The sequence below is a fragment of the Hemicordylus capensis genome, chromosome 1, assembly GCF_027244095.1.
Source record: "Hemicordylus capensis ecotype Gifberg chromosome 1, rHemCap1.1.pri, whole genome shotgun sequence".
Taxonomy (NCBI): Eukaryota; Metazoa; Chordata; class Lepidosauria; order Squamata; family Cordylidae; genus Hemicordylus; species Hemicordylus capensis.
The window spans coordinates 348,385,989-348,398,488 of record NC_069657.1 but is presented as its reverse complement, the minus strand read 5'-3'; the positions used below and the strand labels follow the sequence as shown (position 1 = coordinate 348,398,488).

Sequence of the window (12,500 nt, the reverse complement as noted above, 5' to 3'; positions counted from 1 at the left end):
CACTGACTCTCCTTGTTTTTAATTTGAGACTGATGCATACACAAACATAGGATATCTTGATGTTAAAATAAAACTCTTCTGGAACAAATATAAAGAAATAAATTCAAGATTATCGGAACTGAATGGTAAGTACTTGGATGGACATGACTTTATAAATTGCAGGACAATGAACAACCTTTTCTTGTTCAAATATGGTGATTTCTACTCCAACCTCACTTTCCCTGAATTGTTTGTTGTGTTTGTTTGTTGTTGGTTTGTTTTGACTTCTTGTCTTTTTGATGTTGCTTTGCTCTTTTTCCCTGTTTGTAAGAAGTGGCCTTATTTTTTCTCTGCAGCCTATCCTAGGAAAATTGCATTGACTTGATTGGCTCCTAGAACCAACTGCAGGCTGATGATACCTTCCTATCTCTCCAACCACTCTTCCGCTATCTAAAGACACACAGCCATATTCCATATTGACATTTCTGTCTTTCTGACATAGCAAATTCAGGATTGCTCAAACCCAGCTTTTTATCTTTCTCCTAAAACCTTCCTGTTCTTATGCTCTCTACACATCTCTACCTCTTGCCAAGATACAAAGTACGTAACTACGTGTTGTAGCAGAACACCCTAGCATTGCCAACTTTGACTAGAGGGTTTCCTCCAATATTTTTATTTTTCATAGTATCCAGCCATTAAAATCTCCAGGATTGCTTTCAGTACTCACCAATAAATTGATGTAGAGATTCCAGGCCAAATCTAGTGGGTTGGCAACCCAAGAGTGCCCATAAATTAGAATGCAGGGCATGCCAGCTTGCGGGAAACTGTAGGGTGGAGTGATTGCTAAAAGAAAAGTAGTGGGTGGGAAGACGTGCTGGGTCCTTTCCCGTTACTGCTTCGCCCACCCCGTATAGTTTCCAGATCTAACATAAACTGGATGGGAGAAAAGTGAGGAGGAAACCTAGAAGTGGAAGAAGGGTTCCATTCCTTTAGGATTTGAACATAGGAAACTGCCATATACTGAGTCAGACCATTGGTCTATATCTTAGTATTGTCTTCACAGACTGACAGCAGCTTCTCCAAGGTTGCAGGCAGGAATCTCTCTCAGCCCTATCTTGGAGAAGCCAGGGAAGGAACTTGAAACCTTCTGCTCTTCCCAAAGTGGCTTCACCCCCTGAGGGGAATATCTTGCAGTGCTCACACATCAAGTCTCCCATTCAGATGCAACCAGGGCAGACCCTGCTTAGCTATGGGGACAAGTCATGCTTGCTACCACAAGACCAGCTTCTCTTCCTTGCTCAGCTCACACACCATTTCTCTGCTAGAATTTACTCCAGCCACCTAGCCCTAAGCCTTCAGCTTTGCTTCATTTAGGTTCTGCTTATGTATGTTTATGTATAAAATACATTTCCTTCAAGTGCTCAAAGTGATATACAACCACAACCACAAAGTGATGCAAAAATCACATCAGCAGCTATCAGCCTGTCTGAATAGAAACATTTTTATCAGATGGCAAAAATAGAAACATTTTCATCAGTGATGGGGCTTTCTGGGCCTCCAAGGGGATGCTGTTCCAAAATCTAGGAACCACCACTGAAAAAGCCCTGTCCTGGAGGCAGGATACAGAGCTCACTGAGAATCCCAGAGTTAAAGGAGGTATAGTTTTTACTTGTACATTTATTCAGACAGCTTTATACAACAATATTGCGTGGACAATACTTGGTCCAACCACATGTGAAAAGGCATATGTTTATCCTTCCCCCTGTCCCAGCACACTGTTAACCTTTTCTTGACTATGTGCATGGGAGGAGGCAGTTCACCCTTCTATATATGCTACCAATAGAAGTTAGTATTTATAGTGAATACAGGAAGGTGATATGGACAATCAACTCCCTATAAGATAAAGGAAAAGCTTCCGGGTGTGCCAGTTTGCCAGGAGTGACAAACGAGATGCATGTTCACAACATGCACATGTCCTTGTTGCATGCAGTTGGGCTAGTGGCCAAAGGAATGGTAGCAGATTTGTCTTTCTGAACCCTCTTGAGCTTCTACATACTGTAGACAACAAATCCTTAGTCCTCTGCTTATCCTTTCTACTTCCTTCATCTCAAAAAGAAGAGACATAATCAGAAGAGAAAATAACTTCTGAACTTATTAATGAGGAAGAGGGGGGAAATAGATATGAAGCCAAATTGCTGTCATCATTTCTGGGTTTTTTCCTCCGTGTTATGGCATCGCCAGATAAAGGAGCGAAAAGGAATTCCTGAAGCTGTTCTGCCAGATGAAAATAAACTTGCCAGTATAATGAGAATCCATAAAAAGCTGTGATGTCCAACTTGAGCTTGAGAATGGTTATAGTAAACTTCTGGAAGGCCCTGATAGATTATATTATTATATTACATGCATTCTTCATAGTATCCTTGAATTAGTCATTTAGGACACACAGACACAGACACACACACACCCCATACCTATCAAGGAAGCACTCACATATAGAGGTTGTTCTCACACACAGCCTAACGCAGGCTAGGGAAGCTGAGCCTGGGTTAGGCTGCATGTGAGAACCACCAGGATTAGGCCCAATCCTGGTGGGGCAGTACTGCCTAGCCCAGCTTTTAGCCAAGGTTAAGGGAGTGAGCACTGCCTTAACTCGGGCTTCCTGCTCATGTGCTTCCAGCCCGGCCGCCCACAGAGACAGGCACCTAGAGCACCAGTCTCCTGGTAGAATCCCCCAATGAGCTGCACACCGTGCACTGTGGGATTCCCAGAGGCTGGGACACGTCATCCCAGCTCTCCGACAGCTTGCAGCTGGAGCGGACACAGAGACAGGCACCTAGGGCGCATTGTCTTGGCATCCGGAGATACATGCTGTATGTAGCAGTGCAGATAATGTGGGGTCATGATCTACACTTCCCACCACCTTTCCAGATCGTCTGGGGATCCCACCACTGGGCTTCCCACCACCTCCCCCCCCGCCCATCCTCCTCGCCTCCTGGTTGTGTGAATAGTCTTGCTAGCAACAACTCCTGGAGGGATGCTGTGCTGGGGCTGGATGGGGACATTTGCTCTCCCCCAGCTAAATATAAGAGCATCACCATTTTAAAGGGGGCTTCTTTGCTCAGTTAGTTGCTTTTTGTTTGTTTGTTTTAATTTTTCCCCTTTGTTTTCCATTCACTAGAGACAAAAAGGATTTTAGAACAGAAAAGCAGAGAAGCTTATTTAGAGGCCATTGTTCAGAATTTCAAAATTCCTCCAGAAAGAAGAAGATTGCAAAGTGCTCTGTACTGCAGATTACACCCAGATAAGGTATCAGACTAGTTATACTGTCAATTTTTCTAAACCCACTGATAGCAACTATGTCTGTTTTAATGCTGTGGTCAAATGTTGTGCTCCCCCAAAATCTCAAACAGGGGGGAAACCTTCATTATCATAACTGAAGTATCTGCACAAAAATCATAAGAGATCCCGTGTAAACATATCTAATTATATTTAAGCAAGCCCACTTTTTTGCTCCCACAACCACTCCAGTGAGACTATTCTATTATGCCCATTTGTGAAGAGAGAGGGAGAGGGAGAGGGAGGGGAAACCTCGTGGCACAGCTGACTAGAGTGGAGAGTGGCAGAGGCAGGTATTTTAATTCCTCTCCCTCTCCCTCTCTCCTATGTGTGCTTAGATCTACATTTCTGACCTTTGGAGAGTTGAAGAGGGACAATAAGAGCATGAGGGAGTGAAATGACCATTTGAGCCTACTGAAGAATCAGAGCCATAGGGGAGACTATTAGTTGATGGGGGAATGGCTGATAAACCTTGGCTCAACAGAGTAAAGAGCTACCAAAGATGCCTGTAGAGAGTGTCAGGGAGGGTTGAGCAAGGGAAAGGAGAAGGAGGAAATGGAGTTGTTGCTGAACAAACCTTTAGTTGATCTACATAAGATTTCCTTGTGTGTATGAGGGAAGCAGCTATAACATATTTAGAGATGAGGAGGGGATCCGAGCCATACTGTGCTCACAGGACATCCTGTGAACAACAGAGTCCAGGATAGATCAGTGAAAAGTACCTTCAGGGACTGTGCAGGTCAGGAGGCTGAGAAACAAGCAGCAGCAGTAATACTAGAAAGCAGTTCAGGAATGTAGGCCCAGTGATGCAATGCAATGAGGTGGCAGGAACATTCAAAAGCTTTGCAGGCTCACGTGCTTAGCTGGTTCAAAATATCGTTGCCAAATGTTTTATAGCTGCTTCCCTCATACACACAAGGACATCTTATGTAGATTAACCAAAGGTATATTCAGCAATAACTCCATTTTCTCCTTTCCCCCCCTTTTCCTTTCTGACTCCTCCCCGACCCCAACACATATAGGAACAGCAGGAACATAGGAAACTGCCATGAGTCAGACCTTTGGTCCATCTAGCTCAGTATTGTCTTCACAGACTGGCAGCGGCTTCTCCAAAGCTGCAGGCAGGAGTCTCTCTCAGCCCTATCTTGGAGATGCTGCCAGGGAGGGAACTTGGAACCTAGATGCTCTTCCCAGAATGGCTCCATCCCTACAGGATCTCCCCCCGCCCCCCACTGCAGGACAAATGTCCAAACAAACTGCAAAAGATTACTGGATAGAATACAACAATGCCTCACAGGGTTAGCTTACAGGGTTGTTGTTGGGGATAAGCAGAGAGTGGAAAGGAATCACATAAGCAGTGAATTTTCTCTTTCTGGCTACTTCACGGGATTGTTGCTGGGGATATGTCATAGGGTTGTTGTTGTTTTTTAATAACCTGAGTGCATGCAAGCTGTTGCACATCCTGTTATTGGAGGGTGGAGGAAACCCAATATTTGTCTATGGTCTTTATAGTTATATAAAGAATATGAGGAGATTCCCACGATCGGGCAAAAGTGGGCTGAGAGAGCCTAGCCCACTTTTGCCTGACCGTCTGCTGCCACGTCTGCTCCCACCGTGCAGCTCCTGGCAGCAAACCCTTCTAATTCCCCCTCCCCTTACATGAGATTAGCGGAGTGAGTGCTCTGCTAACACCATCTATTTGATTGTGTATTGTTGCAGCCCAGCTCCATGCCATGGCAACACATGAGGAGACCCCCGTCGGGAGGCTGAAACAAGCCTCCCCCCACCCAGGGTCTATCCAGGATGCTCCATGCACTTGCGCGGCCCCCAATCCCCGCAGCCCCCACCGACTCTGTGACGGAGACAGCAGTCATGTGGGTGGCCAATCCACCCACCCAGGGCTGTCTGAGGATTGTCTGTGGGGAGAACGGGCTAAGGCCACTCTCCCCGCAAACCCTTTTAAGGCGGGTCTCACTGATCGTGAGACTTGCCTCTATTATAAGAATACAATTGAATATATTCATTCAATAAAACAAAAAAGAACAGAGTCAAAATACAGCCGCCATACAATTCAGTAAGTGAACATTCTCTGCACAATAAGAAAAGTATAAGCATATGTCACTCTTGTCATGTAATGAAGCACAGAACAACAGTGTACTCTTGCATCTTGCACTCCTGCATGTTTGTCAAATAAAGTTGTGACTTGTTTTAAATGCAGGCACTCACATTTGCCTCTTTATTGTGCCTGGCAATGCTAAAGCAGCATTCTCACTTTCCCTGGACACACTTTTATTGAGGGTGGGGCATATGGGATCCTCTGTTTTAAAAAAGCAAGGAGGTCTTTCTCATGACCAGGAGGGCAGGATGTTGGGGAAGGCTGCAAAAGCCCACCTTCCCCACAGACGATCATCCACAGACACAGATAGCTGAGGACTGTCTGGGTGTGAGCATCACACACCCAGATGATCTGCTGCTGCCCCAAGGAGAGCGGAGGCCAAGAGACCAGAACCTGTTGTTCCAGGTTGTGTATATCAGGGGCGTAACTATAATAGGGCAAGGGGAGACAGTTGTCTGGTGACCCACTGCCTTTGGGCCCCCTCCAGAGGCAAGTCACATGACTGCCTCTCCCAGCCGCGCACCCGCCCGGGCTTCCTTCAGTTGTATTCGTCCTCCGTAATTGATGTGAGTGTTAAGACCTGGAGCTACCAGAACAGCATGTCTTTCTCTAGTACCATTAAATGACTTGCATCGTCCACCATTTACAAAACCTTTTTAAAAAAAATTACGATGATGTTCATGAGCTGAGCTTCAGTGACGGGGGCCCATTTTAAAATCTTGTCTCTGGGCCAACTCCAACCTTGCTACGCCCCTGGTGTGCAGTATATTGCAGGGATCCCCCCCAGTGATGGGCAGGGGTCCGTCAGTGCTTCAGCACTGGCTGCAAGTAGCCTGCACTGGTAGATGATCAGGGAAACGTTGTTAAGGGAGTGCTTGCTCCCTTAACCAAGTTTACGAGGTGGGCTCCCTAGGCGGGTTTGCTGCTGAAGCACCCAGTGGCTCTCGGCAGTTCTTATGGGCAGCCAAGCCCGGGTTTGGCTTCCTTAGCCCGGTCTTGGCTGCTTGTGAGAACAGCCTCAAGGAGATTCAATTAAAGCCAAAAAGCTTTGGTATACAGGGATCGTTATGGGTGTGACAACTCCAACTGAACTGTAAAAAACAAGGGCATTTGATAGCTCATAATTTTCACGTCCTGGGGTTATGAGACCTGCAGTCCCATCCGAGGAATTGTAATGGCCTACAAAATCATAACCATGGTAACACAATTTTGCTAAGTCCTCCATGCTCCAGTTTATTAGCTGCTTAGGCTGATGGCAACAGCAAAAGCTGAGATATTTGGTAACATGTCTTTAAGTATATGATGTGAGCTACCAGCTCCTTTACTAATTGTGCTGGTTATAATTGTTGCCTGCTAAGGTAACAACACTCACCAAATGTTACCACATTCTTCTTAAACATTGCTACAACACTAATCCCCAGTTATGATCTTGTAGGCCAATATTTCGAATGGGACATCAGGTCTCATACCTCCACGGCATGAACATCATGAGCCATTGAATTTCCTTGCTTTTTGTTGTTCAGTTGGAGCTGCCAGACTTATAATTATTCCTGAAAACCAAAGGGGGTTTCTGGGGGGCTTTAACTGATCTTCATCAGCTCTAAAGAAACTTAAAACGGATCTGTGTACTAGAGCTAACGGTGTTTCCACTTTGCAAATGCAATGTCACTTTATTTAAATGAATGGCTTAAAAAACATTGGAAGCATTCAAACATAGCTGCCAGTGCAATTGCACTTAACAGTTAGACAAAACAGATTTCTTGGAAACCACTTTGGCTTCTTGAAGGTCAGCAAGAACACTCTGGGAAAACAGAAAAGTTGGAAACTTGGTTCAAATAATTAAACACTGAGATGAGCTGAAATGCTGTAGCCACATTATTTCACTTTATCTGTGCACTGTGTTAGACTAATGTAGGATTTGTTGCACTATAGAATTTGAAGGCACCACAATGAATAAAGGTGAAATGCTAATGACCTGTTCACAGTAGTCCAGAACAAAGTTATTGAAGCATGCTGTACAGAGAGAGGAAGGTTGAGTATTTTGGCCCAGAAAGTGATCCATCGTTTCTCTTTCCAGGATCTTGCACTTGACATAAATGACCTTGAAGAAGCTCTCCAAGACGTTAATAAGTGCCTGGTTTCTCCAAAAGAGTTTTCTTACATTTTCCATGTAAGTCCTACTGTACCATTTGTCAGCAGTAAGAATGTTATCATACAAGCCATCCAAAACTTTGGCAGTGTAGCCAAAGGCAATGTGTTTGGAACATCTTCTTTATGTCTTGGAGATTACAAAAAAAAGTTTTGGCGGCTGACTCATGAGGTTTATATTTTAATAATTTTGCCAACGTTGTGTTCAGTGTCTGGGAAGCTAATGCAGTACATAGCTGTGTGTATTAGTAATGGCAGTAGTTCACTGAAATAGTCTGAAGTACATTAGGCTCATGTAACAGGATTAAGATTTTTTTCCCCTTCATGGCAAAATAAATATAGGGATTTTAACTACTGTAATTTGTCCTTAAAAATACCCTTTTGCCTTGTATTCTAGATGGCATTTATACTTGCCTCATATGTGCCAGTTAGACAAATTCTTTCCTCCCAAATTGCAGGAGAGAAGAGAACTATAGGTGTAAGAGCATTTTCAGAAGCGGAAAATATATTTCAGTGTTAAGAACAATTGTTATGGGGTGGCTAATAAATACAGTTATTAACTTTATCAAAGCTAATAAATAAAGTATAAGGATGAAATATAATGTTGCAGTTCAAAACCAAGTTACAGCATAGATCCGATGAAGATGTGTTGGCAGCAATGCAGTAGATGAAAAGCTGCAGGTGTCATAATGGAGTTGTGATATTTGTCGAATGCAGCACTCCCACAACATTATCATGTTTAAAAGCAATGTTGCCACATACTCAGGGGCAAGTTAGGTTCCCTGTCTCCACAGGATCAAGTGTGTGGAGGTTTGCAACATTATTTCAGTGTTCCTTTACACTGTCAAAAGCTGAAGGACAACTTCCCCCTTCCAGATCTGTGGAGGCTGCATCCCAGCAAACTCCATACTGTGTGTGTTGTCAGACCACAGGCAAGGTGTCAGGACATCAGTAAAGTGGCAACTGTTGGCCACTGTCTTCGAGGCAGTGTGCCCAGTGCAATCATGCCTTTTTGGTATTGATTGCCCACATTCAGCAGGGAAAAGGCATTTTAACCCTTTCCTCGCACCACTTGCATCACTGCCCTGGCAAGAGTTCAGCAGCTATACAGTCCCACACAAGCACATTTACTGGTACCAAGGGATGGAAAGGGGCACTAGTTTTCTGATAATCCAGGAGGGGATCATGATGACTTCCTAGAAGAGAATGGGGGCTGGCAAAGGATCCTGGAGTTTGGTCCACAGTGAGAGATGCTCTTGGACTTGTAGACCTGGGCCAAGCAGACCAGAAAGCCCCAACACTCTCTTGCCCCTGTGTCAGCTTGCCTTTTGGGGATTGGCCCTCTTGTGAGAGGGTGAGTCCACTGGGGAAAACCAGAGGCACCATGTGCTTTGGGTCTCCATTGGACTTCACTCTCATGCCCCATCAGAGGCATCTGGTTGGCCATTGTGTGAAACCAGATGCTGGACTAGATAGGCCTTGGGCCTGATCCAGCTGGGCTGTTCTTATGAGGTAGGCCATCCGACTATAGCGGCTCCCGCAGATGTGGGGCTCCCAGTATCAACCAAAAGTTGATCAGTTTCTGGTGTTACTAGAGATACTGCATTTGTTCACATATCTCTGCAGTAGTGAATTGCTGGAGACCTCTCTGGCTGTGCCCATCTTGTTATCCCATCCTTTTTGTTCGGATGGACAAGGGGTGCCCATAAGACACAGGGGAAAGTGGATTTTCTCCAATGTTGTTCTCTCTCTTTAAATGGTTGAACGATAGGGACGTGGCACCCATGTGGCCCGGCAACAGCAGGAGGAGTGCCGAGACAGCAGAGGCCAGGCCAACATCTTGGAGAAATGGCCAGCATAGAACTGACCCATTTCTGGGTTGCTCTGACCTGCCCTCTCTATAGTTTTGGGAGGAGCCACAGCAAAAAACCCAGGTTACAGAAGCGGCAGAATTTGGATGAAACAATGGCCCTTTCAGGGGCGTAACTATAATAGGGCAAGGGGAGACAGTTGTCTGTGGGCCCACTGCTTTGAGGGGGCCCCCAGAGGCAAATCACATGACTGACTCCCCCAGCCGCGCACCCGCCCGGGCTTCCTTCAGTTGTATTCATCCTCCTAAATTGATGTGAGTGTTAAAACCTGGAGCTACCAGAACAGTTTACTATACTTTTTGTTATCACTATTCAGCCTCATTTAAGATTTCTTTACTTCATGAGCTGCGCTTCAGTGAGGGGGGAGGGCATTTAAAAATCTTGTCTCTGGGCCCACTCCAACCTTGCTATGCCCCTGGGCCCTTTGGAACCTGAGGTTTCAGCCATGAAACCAAAGGTTCAAATTCAGGTTTGGGGTTGAAAATCGGGCCATGGTTATGTGATAAAACCACAGTTTCATGCATTTGGATGACCACAAACCCAAACCTCTAGCACATTTGCCTCTGGTTTGGCATTATGTCCGTAGGTGGCCAGAGAGGTTATCCACACAAATAAAAACTTGAGGAGATTCTCACGATCACCCAAAAGTGGGCTAAGGGAGCCTAGCCCGCTTTTGGGTGATCGTGTGCTACAATGGGAGCCGTGTGGCTCTTGGCAGCTAACTGCCCTAAATACCCCTCCCCTAAGACGAGGTTAATGGAGTGAGCGCTCCATTAACCTCCTCTTTTTGCTCATGTGTTGCCGCGGTGCACAGCAACACATGAGTAGACCTCCGACCAAGAGGCTGCAAGCAGCCTCCCTGGCTCGGGGGTCTCTCCAGATCACGGCCCCCGATCCCCGCCGGCTCTGTGACAAAGCCAGCAGTCATGTGGGTGGCCGATCTGGCCACCCAGGGCTTCCGGCTTGATTGTCTGTGGGGAGAGTGGGCTAAGCCCACTCAGCCCGCAAACCCCCTTCCGGTGAGTCTCACTGATTGTGAGACTTGCCTCCTTGTGTCCTAGTCAGGTTTGGGAGTGGTGTGTGCTCCCGATTTTTGATTGTGTGTGTGCAAACAACTACGTATGAAGAGGGAAAAGTGATTGTGTAGAATCAAGGTTTCAAGCTTTTCCTCCTACCTTGCTTCCACACAATCGTTCTCCCTCCTCCTACCTTGTTGTTTGCACCCACACAATCAAAATTGGGAGCACATACAGCTCCCAAACCTAGATAGGACATAGTTTCAGTTGTGTGAATGAGCTCCTGTCTAGCAATAATTGCATAGGCAATAAGCTAGGTAGATCTGCCAACCCTCTGTCAGCCAATCCTTTGCTAGGTGCGTCCTTGGTTTTATATTCATTCCTGTCCATGAGTAGCAGGAATGGAGTCTGAGCGAGCGAGTGAGAGAGTGAGAGAGAGATTGAGAGAAATTAAATCAGGGCTGCTCAACTTTGGCCCTCCTGCAGATGTTAGCCTACAACTCCCATGATGCCTGGCTATTGGCCACTGTGACTGGGTATTATGGGAGTTGTAGTTCAATAACAGCTGGTGGGAGTTGGCCTGCTTTAAACCCCGTTGTAGCTATAGTCCTTTTACCTAGCAATTTAGACTCCAACATTCACCAATCTGAAATAACTCATCACCAATCTTACAAGCCTTTCTACAAACGGCATGAAACCATGTCTTGGTCATGTAAGTTATTTGCATGTTTGAAAATAATAAAATCAGTTTAAAACTTTGTTGGATGTTCTGCCTGCTTCAGAGGCAATACCAGCAACCTTATTTTGGACTTATCATGGCATCATTTTGGGCAGTATGACCATCTTATTCTGACATCAAGCATTCAGACCTTTGAACATCTGCTGCATTTGCAGAGTTTGCTTTAAATTCTGAACTTGCTTTAAGTCACTGAAATAAAACACAAATGCTACTGAGGGAGAAGCATTTGTGGCAGATATCACACATAATAATTGCAGCCTCCTAAGAGTGAAGAGAACGGCTAGAAATGGCCATTGGGGAGTCTCCTGACTGAATGTGTCTAATAAATCTGGACTTAAGACATTCCAGTGGTTTTAACAGGGGTCTTTCTTGGTACATTTGTGGCACTGTGTGTGTGTGTGTGTGTTTTGACTCTTAGCTATGTAATTCATTATTTTGCAAATAAAATATATGAGGAACATGCTGTACAAAATAATATTTGAAGCTGATGTGACCAAAAAATAAAACTAGGCCTCCAATTTACAATTTCGGAATTACAGGTTCAAGTGTATTGGGAGGGAAATGACTTGGTACACTTCACACCCTCAAATATCCACTCTTCCCTTCTCTTTACTTCAAGTGAAGTTCTTGGGCTCCTGTATGCAAGCCTTCAGCACGAAAAGCATATTCGCACCACATGTGCGAATGCCAACACAGAATGACATTGAGCAGTTCCTCCCTAACTATCTTTAACGGGAAGTGTGAATGTTTACAGATTAACTGAAGGCTAATAGTTGAACTTCCTCGCTGAAGAAGAAAACAGTTTGGTCACATTTTGCCATCCTTTGGGGGGACCAGAGCAGAGATGTAAAAACATTTGAATTGGCTCGAAATAAAAGCACATGCTTCACACACTTGTAACCAACCCCAGAAAAAAAAAAGCCTCAATCTATTTGGCTTTGAATGTTTTGAACAGGAAGCCATTTAGAGTTGGAATGCTTGCTTAGCCAGTCCAAGAAACACCCGTTCTTATTACTTCTGGGCTATCAAAAAAGGTTGAGGGTGAAAACGCATAATTTATAAGCAGCTGCAGAACCCCTTTTCCTGTTTTGTTTTGATTTTTTTCTCCTTCTTTGCCAAATCTGTTTCTTGAACTCTGCATTAGGAAACACGTTTTCCCTCTTTTATACTTGTCTTTCATTTTATTTGCTCAGCTGTGCATTGACCTCTGTTCATAGCTCCTGCTCTTACCTGGCTTAAAATCCAGACAAAGAGAGAGGAAGGTACATGATATACTTTCATGGCTTTTGAGGCAA

At 45.0% G+C, this 12,500-nt stretch overlaps 1 protein-coding gene across 1 annotated transcript in view; it reads left to right on the top strand.

Annotated features, from left to right (window-relative positions):
- LOC128339263 (uncharacterized) overlaps positions 1-12,500 on the top strand; it is a 53,381-nt gene that overhangs the window by 184 nt on the left and 40,697 nt on the right. Inside the window, exons 2-4 of the mRNA XM_053282876.1 lie at positions 29-125; positions 3,158-3,285; positions 7,509-7,601. Of these exons, the coding sequence (XP_053138851.1) occupies positions 29-125; positions 3,158-3,285; positions 7,509-7,601 (318 nt within the window). The remainder of the gene's footprint in view (positions 1-28; positions 126-3,157; positions 3,286-7,508; positions 7,602-12,500) is intronic.